The 26,444-nt window shown below is 33.0% G+C and overlaps 1 protein-coding gene across 3 annotated transcripts in view; it reads right to left on the reverse strand.

Annotated features, from left to right (window-relative positions):
* Window positions 1-26,444, reverse strand: part of LIN52 (lin-52 DREAM MuvB core complex component) — a 101,496-nt gene that overhangs the window by 68,697 nt on the left and 6,355 nt on the right. For 2 of the 3 annotated variants that reach the window (XM_074290038.1, XM_074290041.1), the window contains exons 2-5: window positions 25,866-25,940; window positions 25,428-25,465; window positions 22,940-23,006; window positions 20,397-20,554 (exon numbers count right to left, since the gene is read on the reverse strand). In XM_074290038.1, the coding sequence (XP_074146139.1) occupies window positions 20,412-20,554; window positions 22,940-23,006; window positions 25,428-25,465; window positions 25,866-25,940 (323 nt within the window). In that variant the 3' untranslated portion in view covers window positions 20,397-20,411. Of the gene's footprint in view, window positions 1-19,899; window positions 19,984-20,396; window positions 20,555-22,939; window positions 23,007-25,427; window positions 25,466-25,865; window positions 25,941-26,444 lie in introns of those variants that run through there. The other variant, XM_074290040.1, reaches the window with a different exon arrangement.

Here is a 26,444-nt window from a genome sequence, read left to right on the forward strand (position 1 = left end):
GGAATCTAAAGTTTATTGTGCAACAAGAAAATGGTATTTACACACATGTATTGTACCTAGACTATATTGTAACACATGTAAAATGTATGGGATTGCCTGTCATCGGGGGGAGGGAATAGAGGCTGGGGGGGATAATTTGGAAAAATGAATACAAGGGATAATATTATAAAAAATATATATATAATAAAAAATTAAAAAAAAAAAAAAAAAAAAAAAAAAAGAACAGTTCTATGTTATCACAAATTGTGTTGTATTAGAATTTCCATTTTGGCCTGTGTAATTAGAATGGTATTATCAGGAAATATAGGATCCAATATTACAGACTGAAGAGACCTCAAAGAATACCTAGTCTAACACCCTCTTTTGAGATATAAGGCCTGTAGGATGAAATCAATTTGCTTAATATGCAAGTATTAAGTAGCAAAGATGGGATCTGAACCCAGGATCTCAGAGTTCAAATTCGGTGCTTGTTCCTCTGCACTGACCCTACAATAAAATATATTCATATGTCAACAGAGATGTTGACAAATTTCTCATGCTTACCTTATAAACAAAGTAAGATGTGATTACAAATGAGTAAATTTGGACCTAATTGAATTACTAGTCTCAAATAGTAGAAATTAAAAGAAACTTATTAGTTTGGGGATTTTATTTTCTGTTTTGTCTAGGTATCAAAACTACATTTGTCCCATAAAAAGTTTGTTGAAGTACTTATCTTTGAGAACGATTTTTGTAGAGTAGGTATTAATAGTTCTTTGATAGCCTTCTTTTTAAAATAATTTGGCAGAATAATTTTTTTCTCTTTGATATGGCTTGCTCAACATTTCCAAAATTAGTTTTTTTTTTTTTTTAAGACTAATACTTCTTTTTTTGTTAATTTGGCTATTTGAATTTTTTTTGGTAGATATGCATCAAACTCTTTTGAATGATCAGTTTTATTAGCATATAGTCACAAACAGTCATATCATAATTATTTGTATTTTTCTTGCTTTACTAAATTACTATTTTGGTAATATAATTTTCCTCTCTTGGTCTGGTAGTTTTGGTTTTTTGATTCTATGGTCTTCTTAGCTTTTCTATAATGTATTCCTTTAGGATCGCTAATTTTTTCATTTTTCTCATATTTAAAAATTGCATAAATAGCAATGTTCTCTTTTTCAATTACATTTTACATAAAACTTCCTGTAAAAACTACTATAACTGTATTTCAAAAATTTTGGTTTCTTTGTTATCATTACTTTTGACACAATTATTGGTTCTATGACTTGTTCTGTGACCTGATTATTATTTAGGATATCATTACTTGGTTTCTATTTAGTTCTCTATCTTTTGTCCATATTTTATTTATTCTTTATTGTTATGATGTTAGGATGTATTTATCCTATTTGCTTTTTTTCCATTTATCATTCCTTTATGCCCTAGAACATGATCATTTTTATATAACTATCATAAGATGCTCAGAATTAAGTGTATTTATTATTCCCATTCAGAAAGTACCTTTGGGTAATCAAATTGAGTTTATCCAATAGTTCATTTAGTTTTATATTTTCCCATTTGAATTTATCCAGCTTTACAGTTTTCTATTGTTAGTGTCTGGCTTTTATTTTAAGAACTTAGTTGTTTGTGCCATTTGTTTATGACAACTTTTAAAAATTGTCTAAGATGCCTTTAAGACTAATGTAATTTCTTCATTTGTTTTCACTTGCTTATTATTTTTTATTGCAATTCCTGTTTTATTGAAATGGCCTAAAGCATTTCATATTTTGTTCTAGTCCCTCATTTTTATTTGTTATGTGTTTGCATGTATTAAATGCTCCTTTTGTGTATCAAATTGTGAATTGTTTTCTTATCTATTCCTACATTCTTTTTCTTAGGGAATTTAGTCCCTTCTACCAACCACTTATGAATATATAGGCATGTATGTATTTACCTTTTCTTTAAAGTCAAAACTTAGTCTCTGCTTTCTTTTGTTTCTACAAACCCACAACTGATATCCTTCTTTCAACTTCTGCCCAATTCCCAGCTCCAGGGGTTTACTGCTATAATTCTCATAACTTCCTCCCACAGTCTCTGCCCCCCTCCAATCCAATCTTTTGTCAATGAAATAAATTTCTAATACCACTTTCTAAGAAGTATCATTTTCTTTTCATTCTCTCTTTTTAAAATTCTGTACATACCTTCTAAGTACTCTCTAGAATCTATTTTTATACTAATTCTCACTTAAGGTACTGGAGTACAGAGAGAAATGCTCCGACTGGGAGTCAGGGAAATCTGGTTTCAAATTACAACTCAGACACTTGTTAAATAAATACAATGTGACCCCGAGGAAGTTACTTAAGCATTCTTTTCCTCAATTTCCTCATCCTGTAAAATGAGAGGATTAGACTTGATAACCTTTCAGGTCTCTTCAAGCTCTAAATCTATTATCCAATGATCCTAGTCTCTAATCTTAGAGACTAATATAGTGTTCTTCTCTAAAATATGTTCTCTGGGAACAAATTTCTTGGGGGGCTTCTGGGAGCAGCCTTAGTTTCAGCTCAGTTCAATAATCACCTCAAATTCAGCCAGGAGTTAAAATCCAAATCCTTTATTGTTTCCTTTTAATTCTTGTCTCTTTTCCTGGGGCCCAGTTAGCTTTAATAGAGGCCTATCTCTCTCCTTGGTTCCAAGAGCTCCCTCTGAATGTCTCCCAATCCAAAGGTTTATCCTTCAGCCTTCAGACTGCACAAAGATGGAAAATGGAATGAATCTGACTACGCCTTCAAGAGAGTGGGCTTGTGAGCTTCTGTGTCTGGCCCCGAGAGCTTCTTACTTATAGTTCTGCCTGACTTGTGAATCTCCTCAATTGAATTCAGAGTCTGAATCTCCCAAAGTGCCCCAACCAGCACAAAGGTGGAAGTTGGAATGAATCTGACTCTGTCTCCCAGAGAGTAGGCTTGTAGGAGCTCCTCCTGATATATGCTCTCTTAAAAGTGTGAACTCTAAGAAGTACTAAGTACATAATCATTATCTCTATCAATTCCAGTGACTTAGCACCTTGTTTCAAGTTCTGGTCCATAACACTATTCTTTTGAATTCTACTGTCCTTTTTGTAAAATGTTTTCATTAGTCTATAATTTGATTCCTGGGGTCTGGCTGTGAAGGGTTCCATTTTACTTGGGTTTCTTTTCCACCCTTCTCTACCTCCTAATGACTAAATATCTGATGTGTTGTACTGATTACTCTTAATCAGTAAGGCATTTCTGATCCTCTCCTCCACTTTCTTGAACTTCACATTTCATATACCCTAAAACTCCTTCATTTCCTTCGTGGGACTAAGAGATGGTCAGATTCATGGATCTCAACTTGTCCTGTTAGATGAGTTTTAATTCCAAAAGCTAAATGCTTTTAATTGCAAGGAAAGGGAACAGCTCTAAAGTTATGGGAGCCAGGGGAAGGGACAGGAAGTAGTTGGGGATAGGGCATCCACTTGTTCTAGAAAAGGGAACCATCCACACTAGAAAACTGAAGAAGAGATAACTTTTAACCTTAAGTGCCTCAAACTGAGGTCACTGGGCTGTGGGAATATTAGGGGTGGGAAGAAAGGAAAGTTATCTTATTTTTGTCACTGGTGAGTTTTCAGAATTTGAGAAATTTTAACTTTTATTACTTTCTATGAGGAAGATAAGGTAAAGCAATACAGGAGGCTCCCAGAGGAAACTTCCCCATTAACCATGGTATCTTCTCAGATTCTTTTCAAATGTGATAGCTATAAGGAAGAAAAGAAGGGAGAGAGGCATGGAGAGAGGGAGAGGGAGGGAAGAAGGAATGGAGGGAGGCAATAAGGGAAAAAAGAAAAGAAAAAGAGGAGGGAGGAAGGGGTAGAGAGAGAAAGGAAGGAGCGATATTCACATTCATAAAATAATGTCACTTTCTATAAGCTTTCAGTAGAGAAAAACACATCAAATAAAGAATACTGTCTATTCCTAAATTAATGAGATTTAACAGACTGCCATTAGTGAAGACTAATAAAAACAAGAGACAACTTTTTGGTATACTATTATGAATTCCGTGTGGAAAAAATCTAAAGCTTTTTTTTTTCTCTCCAAAAACTGAAATAAGAAATACAAGCTCAACACAAACACTATCAACAATTATCCCCAAACCAATCTGGGATTCAGGGAAGATGAAAACAAAATTTGCTAACTCTACACAACTGAACCTAACATAACATACAATAAAGCTGTACACAAGTCAGCACAGCTTTTCATACATACAATCTGTAGGAAGAGCAAAGAAAACTGACAATTCTTAACACTACCGTCATATGGTCTTAAAACCCGAAACCAATCAAGAACTACAATCTGTGGATACAGACAGTAAAGTGACTTTGTTTATCTATTTTTATCAGTTAGTAATTCAATTCAATTCCAAATAACATTAACTAATTACTGTGTGAAAAACATTTTACTAGGCTCTGAGGCAAAGCCAATTATTACACAATGGCTGGTCCCTATCTTCATGGAGTTTATAATGTAGTAAAAGGATGTGACACAAAGAATTCTAATATACAATGGAAAAAATAAGTGTAAAATGAGAACTAAGAAAGGAAAAGTCATTTCTGGGTAAGAGGGATCAAGGAAGAGTTGATTTGATTTCAGTAACATAATAAAGGACTAATAAACTTGCATTATTGTGTCCTTCACACCAAAAACTCTCAATAACTAATCAATTCATTTTTATTCTGTTAGATGTATCCTTGGCAAAGATATTGGAATGATTTGCCATTTCCTTCTACAGCTCATTGTACAATTGAGGAAACTAAGGCAAACTAAGGGTTAAGTAGCTTGCTCAGAGTCACACAGCTATTAATTATCTGAATATAGATTCGAATTGAGGAAGATGAATCTTCCTGATCCCAAGTTTCATAGATTTTGCTTGAGATGGCTGTATTTGCTGTGCTATGTAACTGCTCAATGAATTTATAAATAACAAAAACTAACCAATGATTGAATAAAGATATTAAAAATGCCTATTTTGTACCTTCCTAAAGTTTCAGAAGTGTATCTGTGTGTACACACACAAAATTAAATGAGAAAGAAGCAAAAAAGGTATCTAGGTAATAATTCTGTCTTCAAATGAGGGAGCATTTGAACCAGGAAGTAACTTTAAAACAGGTTGAATTCATCTAACCCAATCCTAAATTTTACAGATAAGAAAAATGAGATCCAGAAAAGTGAATTAAGTTGCCCAATGTCACACAGAAAATTAATGGCACAAATGGACTAGAATCCAGCCCTAAACTATTTTTCCCAGAGAAGATTGTCATCACTGACAATATAAGCCATAAGAATAGTGACAGAAAGAACATCAGACGGGAAATCTTCAGACTCTTCCTTGCTCTTATGCACTAACTTGTACTTCAAATCTTATAGGGTCCATGGTAGCATCACTGTTTCTCCCTTCAGTGAGAGGAGAGAATCACAACTCCTTTGTGTTTTGCAGTTTTCCCGATTACAGCATTTGAACAATTCATCACCTACTAATTAACTTCCCAAATAAAATTCTCAAAACCTAATCAGACTGGCCATCTGACAAAATACATTTAAATCTATCATTTGGCCCAAACTGCACTAAAAGCCCCATTATATTGATTATATCAACAATTATAAGAATATTATATTAAATAAAAACTTTCAAGAGGACTTTTCATAATTTTCTTACACAGGACATCATTTTATAGTTTATATAACTAAGGCACCAAAAAGGGAATGGCCTTAAGTCATACAGGCTTGAGAAGAGCCAAGACTAGAATTGAGATTTTCTAACTTCTAGATCTGTGGCTGTTTTGGTTTTTCCCCCAGATCATACCTAGGAAATCACATCTCTCTAGGACTTTTTTTTTTTTTTTTTAAATGAAAATGGGCACTTCTACAGAATAATTTTACCAAAAAAAAAAAAAAAAAAAAAAAAAAAAAAAAGTTTTTAAAATGTAAAACTATGGATTTTTTTTTTTTTTTTAAAGTTCTTGGGTCTTGGTATACCAGCTAAGATATCATGATTCTCTGCTTCAGAGCTTTCCAGAAATCTCTTCTTAGAAAATTATGTTTTGATTCATTCTCAAAATGTACACAATGATACCAATAAACACAGGTAAAAAGGTTTTGTATCTCAATGCTGGCCATATATCCAAAATTAATCACAGTTACATTCCTAAAGAAAATTCATAACTAAAAACAGAAGCAGTTTTTCAGAAGTTGCCACTAAATATTTATGCATTAGTACCAAAAAAAAAAAAAGTTTCCCTATAAACACTCAGAAATATACCTAGTGAAGATTTTCCATTTAGACAACTTCAGGAACTATATTTTTTCTTTCTTTTTGCTATAGCTTAACCTAATGATTATTCCTATTGATTTGGTCCAGATTTGTTTTGTAAATTGTAGCATCAAATAACATTTATATTTTCTTATATAGAAAAACTATTATTCTTTTCAAAAATACTTTATTTAACTGACTCAAATGTTTCTAAAAAAAAATCTACTAAAAGTATCAATATTTTCACTTCTGGTTCCATCAAACTGTGTAGCCCTATAAGGATAAGTCTGATCTAAGTCTTTAATAATTCAAATGAAATCAATGGCTTTGGAAACAATCCCAAAAGTCTTCCTCTGAGAAACTGCTTTCTACCATAGTGATCTTTTGCTTGTATGTATTGTTCCCTTTTGTTCTTGTTCATTCCATATGTAAAAACAGATAAAAATGTGGTAGTACCATTATAAGAAAAAGTGTCAAAAATATTCATTCCAAGCATCTATCTCTACAGTGAAGACAAGGCACCAACTACAGGATTGCTAAGTAGCCTTCCACTATTAATTTGGTTTTTGAAATAGGCTTTTCTATTAAAAATAAAATACACTGTCCAGCTCACCGGAGAATCTAGGTCCAATCAATAGTCAAATTCCTCATTGTAAATTCAAAAACTTGCATTCAGGTTTAACAATCTTGTGTTTAGCTAGCATAAATCATTTTTCCAAGTCCAGACACTTCTGAATGGATCAATAAGACAGAATTTCTGAGCCACCTTGTGGAGGACCAACCTAAATAGCCAACTGGTCTCTTTAGCAAGATTCTTTTTGATCCAACAGTACTTTCCTTTTCCTTACCATTTAAAAGCTCAAATAACAAGTACTCTACTGGGTTACCAGATGCAACTTGTGTGGTTTGGGATACTTTCATTTTATAAACCAAATGAAATTCCTGTGTATTTATGTCACCTTCTAGTCAAAATTATATAGGTCACTTAAAAATTATTCTATCTCCTCTTAATTAGACAACATATCAATAGGAAAAAAATTTCAAAGAGAACGTATGTCTTCTAAAAATATATTTTATCCAATAAATCAATGAGTTTGTGGACTTATTGCTCCAGAAAATGGAGAGGAAGAATGTATTCAGCCCAAGTCTTACCAGTGGATATTTATGTAAGTTATAGTATTGATAGATACCCTGAGGACAAAAATGACAAAGGCCACTGATCATTTTAAGAGCTGAATGAGAAATGTCATTTTAGTTCTCCCCCCTTTGCATCCTTATTACCAAGTCATCAATTGATTTCTCAAGCTCAGTTATTACTTTTACACAGGCAATTCTCAAGCTGAATCCTTCCCTCCTATTCTCCCTTTCCTAACACCAATCCGAGGTTTAAATATATCAAACTCAACAATTTTTTTCTAAAAGTATTCCATCTCCTCCTATTGCATTCCTCAAATTATTCTCTTTCATATTCACATATTAGCTCCTATCAAACCTTGACCAATTATATTTAAGCAAAACATTTAGCAAATACCTATTACATGAAAAAATACTAGGGTAGGCAATGAATCTTTACCTTATTTACCAATTCAGGACATTTCTCTAGAATTTCCTAAATCTGTCTGTTCTTCCTTCCAGAATATTAAATTTAATAATAAGGCACCCATCATGTTTTACCAAAATAAGATACTTTATCATCATTTACAACCTTTCCATCTCCTTACTTACATCCCAGATCATATTTATAGCCTCCCCTACACAGTGGAAAGAACTGAGAAGAAATGAAAGTAGATATTTCCATTTGATACCTAAAACACTTTCCATGTATCTGACAGTTCAAGGATATGACTAGCCAATTTAAAATACAAACAAAAAACCGCACAAATGTTTCTTGTACAACCTTTGTTTATGAAACAATATTATGCTAATCAACAAAATGATCCTTAGCCATATAGTTGCAACTAAATTAGAATTCCTCTTCCCCTTCTCCCCCAATCTATATTCTGTTAGGAAAATATATCACAATCTAAAGAAAATACAAGATGGAAAAGGATGGAAATGATACACCATCATTCACTTTTAATTTATTAGTCATTATTGAAATGTAAACTCTTTGAGGGTAGGGACTATCTCACCTTTGTGTTTTTATTCCCAATGGCTAACAAAGTGCCTGAAACAGGGGTACTTAATGCTTACTGACATATTACTTATGATTTGCTCTTGAGAAAACTGATCAATTATTCATAAAGATTATTAAATCATTCTCATTAAATATAACTCATTAAAGAGTAAAGAGGTTTAAAGTAAAAAAAGACAATGTTAATACCTCTGAAATAACTATCTCTTTATTCCTTGGGATGAATTACAACTATTTCAATATTATATATTTATGTGAAATAAAAGAATATTCCATATGCACCATTAACATGACTGAGTGGATAGAGAGCTGACATTTGTATCAGGGAAACCTAGGTTCAAGATCTGCCTCCGACAAATAATGACTATGTGAAGCTAGGTAAATGCTTAAACAGTACCCCCAACTTATCTCTAAGATCATAAGGTGCAGATCTGTATTAATAAAGTTTCTTCACTAGAAGTCCATCCATACTAGTAAATCACAGGACCAGACCCAAAAATATGTAAATTAATTTAGTCACTGAAAAGTGGACAACTTATGAATTAACCAATTCTAATTCAAATGACTTTTATTAGAAATTAAATATAGAATAATAAGAATAATTAATAAGAAATAAGAAATTAAAATTGAAGCTACTTTATGCAGTCTATTAAAAACCTTGTTTTTATATAAGACCACACAGTTTTTTTTATGAAATAAATCTGATCAAATGAAGGTGGCCTAGCTGTACCTGATCTAAAACTATCTTATAAAGCAGCAGTCATCAAAACCATTTGGTATTGGCTAAGAAATAGGTTAGTTGATCAGTGGAATAGGTTAGGTTCACAAGACAAATAGTCAAAAGCAATCTAGTGTTTGACAAACCCAAAGATCTCAACTTTTGGGATAAGAATTTATTAGACAAAAACTGCTGGGAAAACTGGAAATTTGTATGGCAGAAATTTGGCATGGACCCACACTTACCACCATATACCAAGATCAGATAAAAACGAGTCTATGATTTAGGCATAAAGAACGAGATCATAAATAAATTAGAGGAACAAAGGATAGTTTACCTCTCAGACTTGTGGAGGAGGAAGGAATTTGTGTCCAAAGGAGAACTAGAGATCATTATTGATCACAAAATAGAAAATTTTGATTACACCAAATTAAAAAGCTTTTGCACAAACAAAACTAATGCAAACAAGATTAGAAGGGAAATAACAAATTGGGAAAACATTTTTGCAGTTAAAGGTTCTGATAAAGGTCTCATCTCCAAAATATACAGAGAATTGACTTTAATTTATAAGAAATCAAGCCATTTTCCAATTGATAAATGGTCAAAGGATATGAACAATTTTCAGATGATGAAATTGAAACTATTTCCACTAATATGGAAGTGTTCCAAATCACTATTGATCAGAGAAATTCAAATTAAGACAACTCTGAAATACCACTACACACTTGTCAGATTGGCTACAATGATAGGAAAAAATAATGATGAATGTTGGAGGGGATATGGGAAAATTGGGACACTGATGCATTGTTGGTAGAACTATGAACCAATACAAATATTCTGGAGAGCAATCTGGAATTATACCCAAAAAGTTATAGAACTGTGCATACCCTTTGATCCAGCAGTGCTACTACTGGGCTTATATCCCAAAGAAAATATTAAAGGGAAAGGGACCTGTATGTGCCAAAATGTTTGTGGCAGCCCTTTTTGTAGTGGCTAGAAACTGGAAAATGAATGGATGCCCATCAATTAGAGAATGGTTGGGTAAATTGTGATATATGAATGTTATGGAATATTATTGTATTATAAGAAATGACCAGCAGAATGAATACAAAGAGGCTTGGAGAGACTTACATGAACTGATGTTGAGTGAAATGAGCAGAACCAGAAGATCATTATAACTTCAACAACAATACTGTATGAGGATATATTCTGATGGAAGTGAATATCTTTGACAAAGAGACGATCTAATTCAGTTTCAATTAATCAATGATGGACAGAATCAGCCACACCCAGAAAAGGAACACTGGGAAATGAGTGTGAACTGTTTGCATTTTTGTTTTTCTTCCCAGGTTATTTTTACCTTCTGAATCCAATTCTTCCTGTGCAACAAGAAATTCAGTTCTGCACACATATATTGTATTTAGGATATACTATAACATATTTAACATGTATGAGACTGCCTGTCATCTAGGGGAAGGGGTGGAGGGAAGAAAGGGAAAAATCAGAACAGAAGTGAGTGCAAGGGATAATGTAAAAAATTACCCATGCATTACATATGTCAAAAAAAAAAAAAAGTTATAATTATAAAAGAAAAAAAAGAAAATGAAACTGAGAAGTTTTATCAAGTGCTTAATGTTTCCTTTAAGTTCTGAAAAATTAATCAGTTTGTATATATCTTATTTTATTAACAACAGAGGAAACAATCCTGCCTATTCTTCTATTATTAAGGAATTTTATAAGGTAAAATTCCTAGAGTAAAATGCTAATTTCTAGTTTTACATTATTACCTAGGCATCTTGGAGATCATCTAATTCAATCCCCATCCCCTACCCATCACTCCAACCCTTCCCATCCCTACTCATTTTATAAATGATGAAATTGAGAGTAAATCTTGCTCAAGATTTGTTGTTGTTTTTTGTTTTGTTTTTAACACTTACTCATGAAAATAAAGGAAATTCTGGATTTTCTAATATTTCAGTAGTATTATTTCCCAAATAGGATGCCATATCACTGATTATAATATGAATACCTAGCATAGTCTAAGGTAATGACTATAAGAACAGTGTGTCATTAATATTTGGTAATACATTTCACAACAATTAAGTATTACCCATAGGGTGCTGTTCAACTAACTTTGTCTAACTTTTAACTAACTAATTAACCTTTAAACAATGAAAGCAGTAAGAAATACCCACCCTTTGAATATTCAATCTCTGGAAATGAATACATTAAATTTTCTTCAAATAAAACCAAAACACTAAGAATCACCTCTAGTTAAAGATCAAACAACAAATATGCCATTATAACTCAAATGCATCCAAGCAAGAATAAAAGTTTAGAAAGCTAGATGTGGACAGGACATAATAAATAAAGGGTCTTCAAAAGTAAATATCCCATGACCATGCTATGGGTTGTGAAGGAATAAACCAAAGGTAGCCTAAAGCAAAAGCCCTGCCTAGTAGGTTGAAAGCAGAATTGCTTTCCTCCTCTCAACTACCAGTTCCTGAAGTCCTAAAACATACCTAACCACAGTCTTCATTCCAATGGAGTCCTTCTCTAGTGATGATCAGGCCCAATTCTGCTTAACACTTGATTAGTCTGGTCACAACTCTCAACAACACAACTTTTAATGAATTAAGTCTCCAGCCTTTCAAACCCAATTTTTTGCAGTGTTCATTCAAGCAATACTTAATACCTATTCTGCACAAGTCAATTATACATAAGCTAAAAAACTTATGCTTAACAGCTTCAAGTAATCAAAGAAAGAGAAAAGACTTTAGACAAAAAAGCTATAGAGTACAATTTTTATTTTTTTTTAAATTAAGGAGCCTCAGGACATGTCAAAATATGACCAAAAAAAAAAAAAAAATCCCAAATTCCCTTCTGTAAGTGTAGAATACTGAATTTGGAATTAGGAAGACTCAAATTCAAATCCTTCCTCAAATACTCACTAGCTATATGACCTAAGCAGGTCACTTAACCCTTGCCTGCCTGAGTTTCTTCATTGTAAAATAAAGAGCATAATAGTATCTATCTCCCAGAATTACTATGAGGTTCAAAACAGCTAATACTGTAAAGTATTTTTGCAAATCTTAAAAGAGTCAAACAAATGTCATTATTATTCTTCACTATTTCCTCACTTTCTTTCCCTGGTGATCAAATCACTCATTGTACACTTTTTATAGAACCAATTGTTTTGTTCATACCATCTGATTGAATTCAAAACAATTACTGCTTTTTCCTTATCAACAACTCCAACCTTCATAATACCTAATATGCATGTTTCTTGAATTAAAAAAAAAAAGTACACTAAGATAAGGATATCAAATAGGAACATAGGAAATGTTTAAGACAGTTATATGGTTTTTACAAGCCACAGTATTTCTCAGCTAATATTTAATGAAAGGTAGCAAGGTACAATGGAAAGAATATTGGACTAGGTATGTCCTCTGTCACTAACAGCTATGTGAATTTGAACAAGTGGACTCAGGTATCTCCCCCTCATCTGCAAAACTTGAACTACCTGTTTTCCAAAATTATTATGACGTTCCAAAAAGGATATAAATGAAAGCACCTGATAAACTGCAGAAGACTATATAAATTATTTATTATTCTTCTTTCCTCATGGTCTCATAACTCAGAAATGTGAACAGATATTTGTGCTTAATAAATATAATTCAGTTTTTCTTTGCTAGAAAATAATTTTATCCCAAACTGAAATCACTATCTTTTTGAAAAGTTTACTGCTTCAGCTCCTAAGTGTTTTATACAAGGTGTCACTAAATGAAATACTATGTACTAACCAATGATGTTGAAAGGCATCAGAAACAGTCAAGTAGAATGAGTGCATTTTAAGGACTCCCCCCCCCTTTTCTAGTGCAGTTCCACTAACCAAGCTGCAGGAGGTTATCTCTCATGCTGAAGGATTCTGACCTAGCCATGGAAGCTAATAAAAAAAATTGCCAATTCCACCTACCTGAGCATCACTGTTGTCTTCCTCCCTCAAAAGCTAAATGCTATTTTTCAAATACTACCAGAGCTAAAAAAACATTGTTCATCCCAGACCTAGTCACTGCTTTAAGGACAGCAATTCTTTGCCTAAGATAGAGAGATGCAGTAAAATCACAATGCTGAAGACAGAGCACCTTATTCAACATCATGGTAGGAAGCTTTAATTTTAAAAAGATTAAACAAGCAAATGGCCAACAGATTGGCTAATGCTGCCATCTAGAGGTTATTCCTGGAAGAGGTAGAAGAGGTCTGTTCCTATTTCTGGCACCAGGGCTTATATATTCAGCCCTGCCAGCTCAGCTCTAACCTCCCTTTCTTCCTAAATGGATCAATTTCAAAAAAGTTCAAGTCACCAAACAAGCCACTAGGAAAATAGCTGATTATCTTTTAATAACATCGAGTCCCAGCCAGGGGTTAGGAAACCAGTTTTAAAAATAGAAGACAGACATTTCAGGTAAAAACTGTGTAGTACAATTTAAAATATTCAAGTGTCCTAAATTAGAAACATTTAAGGCTACTCCCTCATCTCCCATCCCTTACAGTGAAGAAGAAAAGAAATCAAAACCTGTAATTTTCTTAATGTGGGAACTCCTTCCACCAAAGCAGATTGTAACCAATCTATAGTTTATGTTTAGAAAGCTTGGATGAAGTAAAGAGAGATTAACTAGCTCATCCCCAGATACACAGAAGAGTACCTGCAATAGGTAGATTTTACTGACTGTTAAGCCAGCCCAGACCTCTTATATTGCTTCCCAATATAATAGTTTCCTTTATCAGCATTTCTGTACAACCCAATACGAAAGTCAGCCAAATTAGCACAAATCTTGAGTTGGTAGTCCATATTTCTTTAGTAGATATATGCAATGTGAGCATCCCTCCTCCAATGCAGATCACAATCCAATACATTTTCTCATCTTGTGCCATCTATAATCTCCTCAGAATCTCTTCCAAAGTCTCAACCCAAAAAGGTGGAAGCTATCCAGGGAAGCTCTCAATTTGTCCATTTGTTTTTTCTAGTCTCTAGCTATGTGACCAGTCCATACTTCTTTTTCAATTACATACCACACCCAAACAATAAGGGGTGAAGCACCAACTAATGAAATTTGTGTTTTACAGCTCTGACTGATAAAGAATATTGTCTTAGACAAAGGAAAAAAAAAAGTAGTCAGGTCCAGGTCTAATACATTCCACGAAAATATCTATTCTAAATGCTAGTGTAGAAGCAACTCTTCCAAAGTCTGGAATCCTTCAGGGGGGATAGGGGAAGCAGGGAATCAATATGAAGATAAAATTCTTGAGTCCCACAGAATGAACAAATTTATGTTCACCTTGCAAGAGTGAAATGAACCTGAATTTAGAGTTGAAAGATCGAAGTTCAAGTTCCAATTCTGCTTCTTACTGTGTTATCTTCAGCAAGTCACTTAACCTGAGACTCAATTTTCTCATCTGTAAAATGAATAAATAATACTGGCTTTGCCTGCCTTACCAGATTATTACAAGGACTATGAATATAGAACCTTTTATCAAGTAGAAGTCTAGCATGGCAAAAAGAAGTGACAAGGAGTCAGGTGCTCGATATTTCAGTAAAAGTTCCATCACAACCAGATGTAAGATAACGAGTTCCCTAACTTCTACAAATCTTAGTGCCAGATGGGGCCTCAGAGATTATCTGAGCTAGCCTTCTCATTTTACAGAAGAAAACACAATTTTTCTATTATTACTACCACCATTATTATTATTAAATCCATAAATATACCAAAACCATTTTCCTTCTCAAAACTAATCAGACAACTTACAAAAAATTACATCAGCATCACACTTCAGAACATAACTCTGTAACAGGCTAAAGAAAGAGTAAGAGCCAAGACAGAAATCACTAAAAGTAAGCTGTACTTTCTAACTGAATTTAACAGAAAATTGAACATATAAGAGCCAATATCAAAGAACAATTTTAAGGAACTCAACATAGAAAAAATGTTTAAACAAGAACAAATTGTTAGGTTTTTTAACCTGGGAGATATAAACTTTATGTTTAAGATTTATATCAACAATATGGTAAGCTCAAAAGAAAGACTGGCAGAGTAAAGGTAAAAATGGTAATCATATTATACAAATAAGGTACATATGAAGAATAGACAGACAGTAGAGGGAAGAGGAAGATTCATAGTTCTGAAATACATATACACACACATACATACACATATACACACACACACACATATATTACACATACATATTATAAAGAGTATAGCACTTAGGCAATACACACCTAGGTACACACATACATACTTTGAAGGGTATAGCACCCTCCAAAATCTTTAAAGAAATAAGAGGGGAGGAATGGGCAGATGGGGAAGCAAAGGATGAGAGAAGACAAGGGAAGGATCCCTAGGTGGGATGAGGTTAAGTAATAGCAATCAAGTTAGAAGCAGAATTTTATGAAATAGTCAGCAAGGACAGGAAAGACCTGTGTGTGTGTATGTGTGTATTTACCTATGCATATATACATATATCCTTTCTTAACTATAGCCTGCTTGAGGGTGGGGAGGGAGATGAAAGAGGAAAAAAACAAATAAAGTAAAAAAGGTGAGCAGCAAAGAACAAAACAACAATTAAGAAGGAAGAAAAGATGGATACTCATGAATATAATTTCTTCTACTAATATATATATACTTTCTTAAATTGGTATTTGTTGTTATATATTTTGAATCCTCTCTGATGTTCTGCTGGGCACATAATAATGTGCTTTTGTCTCTTTTGCTTTGTTTCATTTTGTTTTGTATTGCTTTTCTATTTTTCTTTTTTCTTATTATTTCTTCAAATTATTTCTTCAAATACTATAAATTTGGGAAAAAACAAACAAACCTGTAAGCTATATATTCCCCATGAGTCTACCCATCTATTCAGAGTCAAGTATGCAAAGATAGCACTTTCTTCTTACAAATATCTTTTGTTTTTATATCACTTTATATCATTTCCAAACATATCCCTCTCTGCTTCCCTACCTAGCAGGAGGACATCCTTTATAAGATTTTTTAAAGATTTAAAAGAAAGCAAAAAAGAGTACTTCATTAAAATCACAGAAGATAATTGGAGGACCTGGGTGCCAACCATCTCTGTCATCTACTTATTTCTGTGATCAGGAACAATAACTAATAGCTAACATTCATATCATACTGTCAGGTTTACATACTGTCAATTTATATAAATTACCTCATTGCATCTTCATAACAACTATATGAAGACAAGGAAACTGGGGAATAGAGAGATTAAGTGATTTGCCCAGCATCTCTTAGACATTAAATGCCTGATGCAGAATTTGAATTCAGGGTCTCCTGACTCAAGTGTTTCTACTAAATCAAGTTGCCTTCTCCCTTGGGCAAGACATTTAAACTTCTCTGGGTCCTGTTTTTCCTATTTATAAAATAAGTCAGTAAGGTTTCTTCTAGCTCTCAAACTATGATTTAATGCTCAATAGTGTCTAGAACTATTACACATCTATAGCCCTACTCCACTGAAAAAACAGAAGACAGGATCCTTTGTTCAATTTTTCTCTGGGGCCATACTTAGTCATTATAATTACAAAATGTTCAATGTCATTTTTTTTTTGCCCTTTGCATTTACATTTTTGTAGTCATGATATAGCAGTATGTTGCACAAAATTACCTACATAGTAGGTGTTTAGTAGAAGACTATTAATAAGAAATGATAAAGAGACTCAACAAGGTGGTATCAGTGAGAAAAGAACTAATCTCTACAAATACGGTATTTATTTGTAGTTTAAAAGTATACCATTAATTTAATATATCCATGCTTTTCGGGGACTGATGTAACCTTCAGTAGTCAATAACCAATAAACATTTATTAAGCACCCACTATGTGTTAATCACTGGGAATACAAAAAAGTCAAAAGCCCATTAGAGTCCTTGAGAAGGTATTAGGAGAGACAAGGACAAAAATGTGTACAAATCAATTATATGCAAGATAAATAAGAAATGGAAAATTCTATAACAAATATTTCCTGTTGAAGATGGGATCTTATTTGGGACTTAAAGAAAGCCAAAGGGAAGGTGAGGGAGAATGTGGGTGTATGGGTGAGTAGGTAGGTGTGTGTGTGTGTGTGTGTGTGTGTGTGTGTGTGTGTGTGTGTGTGTGTGTGTGTGTGTGTGTGTTAAATATATTTGTAGTTAACTATAGCCAGCTTGAGGGAAGTGGGGGGAGGAATGAAATGGGGAAAAAAGAATAAAGTTTAAAAAGTACATAGTAGAAAACAAAAAAAAACACCTAAAGGTAGCAAAAAAAGATGCATACTCATAAATATAATTTCTATTTTTATATATCCTTTCTTGAACTGTTAATTTTTCTGTTATATATTCTGAATCCATATTCTGCTGGGCATATGACAATGCTCTGTTTTGTTTTATTTTGTTTTTCTTTTCTGTTTGTTTTTTTTTTTTTTTTTTTAAAGAAAGTGAAAATTAAAAAAAAAACAACAACAACAACAAAAACCCAAGTCAGGGAAAGTGGAGATGAAGTAATTTCAAGCATTTCTAAAATTAGAAGCTATAAATATTTAACAAGTTGGCAAAAAAAAATTAAAAATCCAGTGTTTCTTGAAAGCTAAATGTACTTGGAAAACCTAATTAAAGCATGTTTTGGAACTCATGAAACAACAAAACAGGAAAAAGATTTTCCAAGAAAGCTATTTTTATCAGTGTCAAAACTCAAAAAAGTCCATGTTATTTCTAAGATAATATCACACAATGTCTCCTTGAAAGCAAAAATAAGCAATCCTGCTTCTTGGGTAGATATTTCTGTAGTTTTTTTTTTTTTTTCCTTCCTCATTATCTTTATCAGCAGGGACATTTGCCATGACAAACAAGATCATTGATCTCTGGGGATTCATCAGCTCCTGCTGCTTATTTTTCATCCATGTCATCTTCTCAATTAATACTAGGGAGATTGAGACATTGAAGCAGCAGATTAGGGTGTCAAATGAAAAACCAACCCCTAGAGCAGATGAATATCCATAAGGAACAAAAATCTTGTTTTTATGCAAATACACCATGGACAAGAAAATAAAAGAAGACATTTTCCAGAAAATCTGATACACATTGGTGAAATTATTTCTAAATTAGCACCTGTTTTCGACATGGCACCAAGATGTTTCTAACAAAAAGCATAATAGTCAATTAAAGTGGCAACCATCTACCACTAAACACTAGTACAGAAGTCAAATAAAACTGTAATTTCCAACAATATGGTTCTGATCCAACAAGTGGCTCTTATCATTGGACTTACTAGTTGGCAACAAAGATCATTTCTGGTGCAATAAGTTTAAGTTTAGTCTTATACCTTTCTGGAAACAGAGATCTCTTCTCTCAAAGTCTCTTTTAGTTTTGTATTTATACAGACACCTCTCTTCAATATTCCAAAGTAATATGAAAACTAAAAATATGGATTTAGAACAGTAAATGCCAATTCTAATTTTTATTTGGAGGAAGTCCATTAAGACATTCAGGATAATGGCATCTATTTCATATGGTTGATATAAGGATAAAATAAACCTTAGTACCATATAAATGTAAGTTATTATAAGATTTATCCCTTTTTACTATCTTGAGCCAAACAGATTTAAATTCAACGAAGAAAAATAAACTGAGAGCTTGACAGTGACAGCACCAAAAGGGCTCTAACCAGGACACCAATAATGTTTTGCTATTATTAAAAATGTATCTGGTAGCTACTAAAAATTTTGTTTTGCAAAGAAATGGACCCATAAAGATAAAAAATCTGGTGACTATAAGACATTAACAACCAGAGTAAGACTTCCTTAAGGCATTTAATTATTTCAATCTCTATTACCTTCTGCTCAGTATAGCAAAGATTATCACAGAATTTTAGCCCAGAAAAGAACTTTAGCAATCACTTAATCTAACAGATGAGGAAATTGAGATCTATAAAAAAGTGATAACAAAACTTCTGACCTCCAGAAGCAATTTAGCTAGAGAGATTAGACAAGTATAGGAAAGAAACACATTCATGTAGACTAATATGGAATAGAGTGCCAGATTACTGTTGCAAAAAAAAAAAAAAAAAAAAAAAAAAAAAAAAAATTAAATAAACACTAAGAGAATTAAAAGGAGAGCTCCTTATGATTGGAATCAGGGATGAACTAAATGTTATATTTTCATTGAGAGCATTTATACCTCAGAAATCAGTAAATGCTACAAATCAGTTATTCTTTTGTTGATGGCTTAGACTTAAATGATGAAGGAAATGTTAACCAATGCAGATTAAACTAAAAAGCATGTTCTGTATAATTTTCTTCTCCTAGAGAGCCAGTTGTTAAACATTTGTCAGCACTAGCAAGCTTTCCCTCTTATTTACAAAGTATGAATTTTCTAGAATTCCTTTTCCAATTTTATAATAAGAGAGGAAAGAAGTATAATGAAATAGAAAACACCCAAACATAAAATGCATACTATCCATTAAGATTTTCTCACTTACATGGCAAGGAAAAGTGATTCCAGAATCTAATACTATCACCACTAGACTCAGCAGTCTAATGTGCTGATTCCCAACAGAAAGATTTCTCACATTTTGTCTTACTTCTAATATACTCACCATTCTAATTTCTAATAAAAATATTTCTTAATCATAAAAGAGAAATTTTTAAAGAATTATTACATTTCTCACTACAATAGATAGCAAGAATAACCATGGTCTGGATACTTACACTCATCCAACCCCAGTTGATAGGCTAGATTCTGCAGCCCACGTACTTTCTCCATCAGGTTAGCTGTGGTGAGGCTGCCCAACTCTGAAAACAGAATTAAGTGTGAATTTCAATATTGTTTTGATTCCCTGAAGTATATATAAATTAAATATAAGCCTTTCAGTTATCTTGCTTAGTCCCTACTAATAAGAGCAAGCACATGTCCCAAATTCTCAAACTGAAAACAGCAGGTAAGAATTTATGTGTTCATTTTTGCAACATGCTTGGTTAAGTACATCCACTTGAAAGACAGATAAGACAATATGTAAATAGTCTTACATTATTAACATATTCTACATTCATATTTTCTATCCTCTGAATAGCGTAAAAGTTATTTTGCTATTTCTGCATTCAGTTCATTGTGTAAAACAAATATAATGAAATTTTTATTTTTTTTACATTTTATAAAACAAATTATTACAGGTATATGTTTCTATTACTTCAAAAAAAAGAAAAAAAAAAAGAAAAACCCATCATTTCATTGGTATTGGTATTTCCTTCACTGAAAAATGGTCACTTGTCCATACCTTAGCAGACAAAATGCTAGAATTGTCTCCCTTGATATACAACTGTCTGGTGGCAAACTTAGCCATGTTGGTCCTCTGACAGCAGTCTGCTGCAAGGCACAATAGACAAAGTTTTTCTATCTGTAATACTTGTCACATCTATATTGATGAGGACAAGAAAAATCATTGCTATTAGCCTTTGGAGAAAGTACATAAGCTAGCTAATTAATCAGCAATGCCTCCAATAACAAAGTAAGTTATCTCCATTATAAGGCATCCTAAATAAAGTTCCCAATTTTTCTAAGTTAGATATAGTGGATAGAGTGCCAGACTTTTAATAAGGGAGACTTGGCTTCAAATTCCAAAATCACAGATTTTGAGAATGGTAAGGGGACCTCAATAACCATTTTAGATCAACCCATATCCTAAAGGAATCCCCAGCATAATATGCCCAAATGGCAGTAAGATAGCACCTGTTTGAAGGCCTCCAAGAAGGGGAAGCCCAGTACCTCTCCAAACAACTGATTCAAACTTGGCCTTTCTTAAATTGTGAGGTTTTTCTTGGTATCTGACCTAAACTGGCTTCTTTGCAACTTGCAACAATTACTCCTGCCTGGCTCTGTCACCTGGAGAAAAATCAGCCTAGCCCCTCCTTTTTATGACAGATCTTTAAATAGCTGCTTCTTATTCAGTTATTTCAGGTGTGTCTGGCTCTCTATGACTCCTTTTGGGGTTTTCTTGGCAGAGATACTGAAGTAGTTTTCCATTTCCTTCTCCAGCTCATTTTACAAATGAGGAAACTGAGTTAAGTGATTTGTTCATCGTCAAACAGTCAGTGAGTGTTAGAGGCCAGCATTTGGACTCTGGTTTCCTGACTGCAGGCCCATCACTCTACTGTGCCTCCTGGTTGGCCTACCGAAAATATCCTGAGTCTTCTCTTCCAGGTTAAATAAAGATCTTACTATAGCATGAACTCAGGCCCTTCAGCAGACTAAATGCCCTCATCTAGGTATTCCAGTTTGTCAAGTTTGTCCTTCTTAAATCATATGGCCCAGAACACAAAACTCCAGATAAAGTATGAACACAGAAGGTTTATTACTACCTCATTCTTGGAAGCCATGTACCTCCTTAATGGCGCCACCATCATCATCATCATCATCATCATCATAGCTTTTAATAGCTGCTTTAAGGTTTACAAAATGCTGCAAATGTTGTCTCATTTGACATGAGCTTTTGCTATATCATACTACTGAGCTTGCAATTCACTAAACTGCCCAGATTTTTCCTGCCCAGAACAATTATTATCTACCCATGCCACCCAATCTTACAGTTTGGGAAGTTGATTTTTGTATCCAATTGCAAGACTTTATATTCATTCCCCCAAAAAATTTTGTCATAATTGATTTAGGCAAATCCTCTAATCTGTCAAAATCCTTTGGTTGCATGCTTTGGCATTTACCACTTTAGCTTATTTCTCCAACCCAGTTTGTTATCTGCAAATTTGATGAGCATCACATTTATACCAATATCCAGTCAATGATAAAAATGCTTACTAGCCCAACAAGCACAGATCTCCCTTATTCTGCTTATCTTGGATCTTCTCTGATAATGATTTTCTTGTTATTTTCATTGCAAAGTCATTCTCTTAAGCATTCCATAAGATGTTACATCTTTCCTCACTTTTCTGAAATCTGGTTTCCTAAAATCTAGGACATATGCCCAGAGTTTTCCTCTATCACAATTTTAAGAAGTAGTGATCATTTGCCATATTAGGTTATTAGATTTGAGTCCAAGTCTAGTGCTCTTTCCATTATGCTAAAAAAAAAATTGTAGTGTCTATTCCCTTAAAAAGCAGACTTATCTTAATCTCAATCAAGTTCATATTTCAATTTTAATCTAATTTCCTGACAAGCATGGCATGTTTATTGCCAAAAGAATCACCAAGGGGAAGACATGAATAATAAAAAGATTTGCCCCAGTTAAAATTTTCTAACTGAAATTTCCATTCTGTATTTGGAACTAAAATAATCTATTAATCAACCAAAAAATATGTATTGACCATTTATGTGAAAAGCTTGGAAAGGGTTACAAAATGTAAAATACTAAAGATTAGATCCTGCATTCAAAACACTCACAATCTAATTTTCTAACAACTGAACACATAAAAAGTGCTAAATAAATAAAAAAGAAAATAAATATTACTGAAGTTTAAGGGAAGCAGAAATCGCTTCCATTTGGTGTGGTTCATTACAACAAATCATGAAGAACTTTTTTGAGCTAAGTCTTAAGATTTAAATTTAAAAAGGGAGCACATTTTGAGCAAAGGAAACACAGAATGGGCAAAAATTCAGAGGAAGGAAAGCATAAACTGTATTCAAAGGACTAATCTGAAGATTCATATAGAGGAAAAGTGGGGAATAAGCCTAGAAAGACAAGGTAGGGCCACATTACTGAGGGTCTTGACTTAAAGTCCATGGATTATCATCATTTCTTACCTTTCAGCATATCAATATCATCATGTTCTAATTCAGCCATCCATTTGGGTGGAGAGCTAGTGATGGGCTATCAGAAAATAAGAATATATATAGATAAAGATTAAGATTAAGGGCTCACAGACAACATAAACGGATCCTATTTTTTGACAAGAAAATAATTGTGGCTTATATACTAAGTAAATATGAACTAAATTAAAGCTGGGAATAAATGAAATTGTTAGCAAAACTAAAGACAAAGATTAAAAGCTAGTCTTTGCTTGGATAAGAACACCTACCATACAAAATAAGACTGTTCATCTTTAAATCAGCTTCTTCAGGGGTAATAATCAGTTTAAGGATAAATTAGTGTGGAACAGATTGAACTAGCAGTAAGAGTTCTGCTCCAGTAAAGCCTACTCAGCAAAAAAAAAAAAAGTCAACTCTCACCCTGAGTTCTATGAAAAGCTCAGCAAATGTTATTTTTTAACAGAGTTAAAGATTTTTTTTAAAAGCCATCAAAATTAGAGAATCCTTAACTTTTAGGAGAACAGGAAGAACTGAATAATCATCAACTTGTAATTCACAACCTTAGAAAAAATTCACAACTGTCTATGGAAAAAAATGAGTATTTCAGTTTACTTTTTTCATTTTTCATGATATGAAAGATTCTCTATTATTTATCTTCAGCATTTTTATCATTAGTTTAGAAATAAACACTTCAAATAAATACCTCAATAGTAATGTAATACAGATGATAAAACTACCTAAGCTAATCATTTTATAATGCATGAAAACAGTAGGAGGCCAAAACTCAATTACCACTGCAGTAGATAAAGATTATAATAATTTAAATAAATTAATTATTAGCTCAAATCTGGTCTTATGCCAAGTATCCATAGCCCCTATATGTATATGACACAAAGTAGAACAAACTCACAAGTGTAAAAACAAGCCTCAAAGCTTCCCAAAAATCTCCATTTGGCTGTAAAGAGAAGCAAAATCTGGCTTCCCAAAAGCCCTACTTGAACTCTAAAGTGTAGTCTTAACAGATGAATTTCCTTTTTAAGATCTTCTGATGCTTTGCTGAGAAGAAAAAAAAAGATAAGCAGCTACTATACTAAAATGCCCTCAAGAATAGAATGTTAAAATCCCAGTGTAGCACATAAATATATCAAAAGTCTTTTCACAAAAAAACAAAAATAAAGAAACAACAATCTCCCCTCCAAACTTATTCTGACATTAGCAGAGATAAACACCTTACTAAGATATAATTTGTTGATCAATATATTTTCCCTTACTTCAATTAGTAGGACTGAACAGAAAGTACTGTTCATTTGTTTTTCTATTGGTCTGTGTGAGCTAATACGAAAAGTATCTTTTTTATTTTTATTTTTATTTTTTTTTGCCAGTAGATAAGAGAATCAAAAGGAAGAAAAAAGAATTCCCAAAGAATATCATCTTTTCAAGGCAGGATATACCAAAACAGAGACATAAAATTTTTACTATATCAGCCCAAAGCCAAGACACAAATTGCCTTTGAAATAAGGGATGGAAAAGAAGAGGGGGAAAAAACAACTTACTTAATTTTCTAAGTCCAGTCTTGGCTCAGTCTTTTTCCAATATTACTTCCCTTGCTTATGCCTCTCAGGACTAAGTATCAAAACTAAGATGACATCCACTTTTACAAGATAATCTTATTAATCAGAAATCTTAAGAAATGAAATAGAAGGGTTTGGGAGATACCCTTCCTTTTTCCAATATATGAATCTTATCACTCTAAGTAATTTTGAGATTCTATGTCCAAAGAGTAAAAGGAATCATCAGTTAGTACCTAATATATTCATGGAATCATAGTTGTAGAGTTGAACAGTACCATCAAGTCATCTAGGACAATCTCCTGACCCATAAAGTGGAAAGGACTTGCCCTAGCCAAAAAGGCAAAGCATCAGTCAGAAACCTAGGCTTCTGATTCCCAAAACAATATTATTTTCAATGTACCATAAAGCACTATTAACAGAAAGGAACCATTAAAGAAATTTAGACATTTTGACTTCTTTATAGGCTACATTATTTCCATTAGTTTATATACCTATAGCCAAGAAAGGATGGGATTTGAACTTGTGATTTCATTGATGAGGGGAAATTTTCTCTAATGCTGGTTGATACCTTCTCTGAAATTTGTTTTCTTAGAGAACTGCTCAAGACACTGTGAAAGTAATTAACTTTCCCAAGGTCACACTACTGGGCTACAAAGTCTATATTAGAGAAATGACTTGAATCTAGGCCTTCCTGGCTTCAAGGTCAGCCCTCTATCTCATGCTAATTTTGCAAGCAAAAAGATTTTCCAATATCTACACTACACATTATTTGGAAGGTAATGAAGTTATAAGGAGTTAAAAATTATGTACATATAAACACATTGTACAAACAAATATTATACAGATAAATCCTATAAATTCTGAAACAAATATTATATGGAAAAATTTCTACTACCAAAGACCTCACTTACACTTTTGAAGGATGCTGCAAATTCAGCAACACCTGGTACTGAAAAAAAGAAAGAAATTATTATAATTCCATACCACATAGCACTACCTTTTAACTTAAAACACAATGCTTAAGTCCAAATTAGCTATAATTTCAAAACTAAGTGCCAAAAGAAAAAAATTGTTTTCAGATATTTTCTTCTCCTCTCTGTGTTTATATGTAGATATCAAGTATACACATGTATATACATATATACACATACATGCTCTAGGCATGCATGTGTTGTTTGTGTACATACACAATAGATATAGATATGCTCTAAGGTTATCTAGTCCAACATCCCCCCCCTCCAATTTTACAAATAACAAAAGTAAGGCTCAAAAAGTTAAGTGAGTTTGTTTTCAAAGCCTCCCCCAAATGACAAATATTACATATGATGAAAAAGAAACAAATAACTTACATTGTTCAGGCCAGAGGTCTGGTGAGGCTCGATCAAGTTTTTCAAAACTCAGCAAAGATGCTTCCAGGTCGGTCCCTAAAATAACATGCCCAGATATCAACAGACATCTAGACACAATATCTGTACTATTTTATTTCAAGAAAGACCTTATATAAGAATACTGGACCTCCATAGCTAAGAATAATGGTTTGGACCAAATTGAGATAGTACAATCTGAATTCCTTCAACTTCCTTTGCAAATAAAACCACATTACAATTTAATACTAAAAGGATATGTGTAAACCTGTTTTCAGTTAAGACAGTAAACAACATTAGTTTTGAAAAACACAGATTGAACACTAAAAATAGACCCCAGAGAATATGATTGTTGGATGGTTTAGAAAAAGACATAACTTAATTAGAGACTAATGAACTAACTTCTGGATGACGTTAGCCTTAAAACTTGAGAGGCATTGCCCAATAGAAAAGTGGTCAAAGGATATGAAGAGTTCTCAAAAGAAGTGAAAACAGTAAATGATCATCTTTTAAATTATTTTAAATCATCATTAAGAGAAATGCAAGGAAATTATTCCATTTTGA

This window comes from Sminthopsis crassicaudata, chromosome 2, assembly GCF_048593235.1.
Source record: "Sminthopsis crassicaudata isolate SCR6 chromosome 2, ASM4859323v1, whole genome shotgun sequence".
In the NCBI taxonomy this organism is placed as follows: Eukaryota; Metazoa; Chordata; class Mammalia; order Dasyuromorphia; family Dasyuridae; genus Sminthopsis; species Sminthopsis crassicaudata.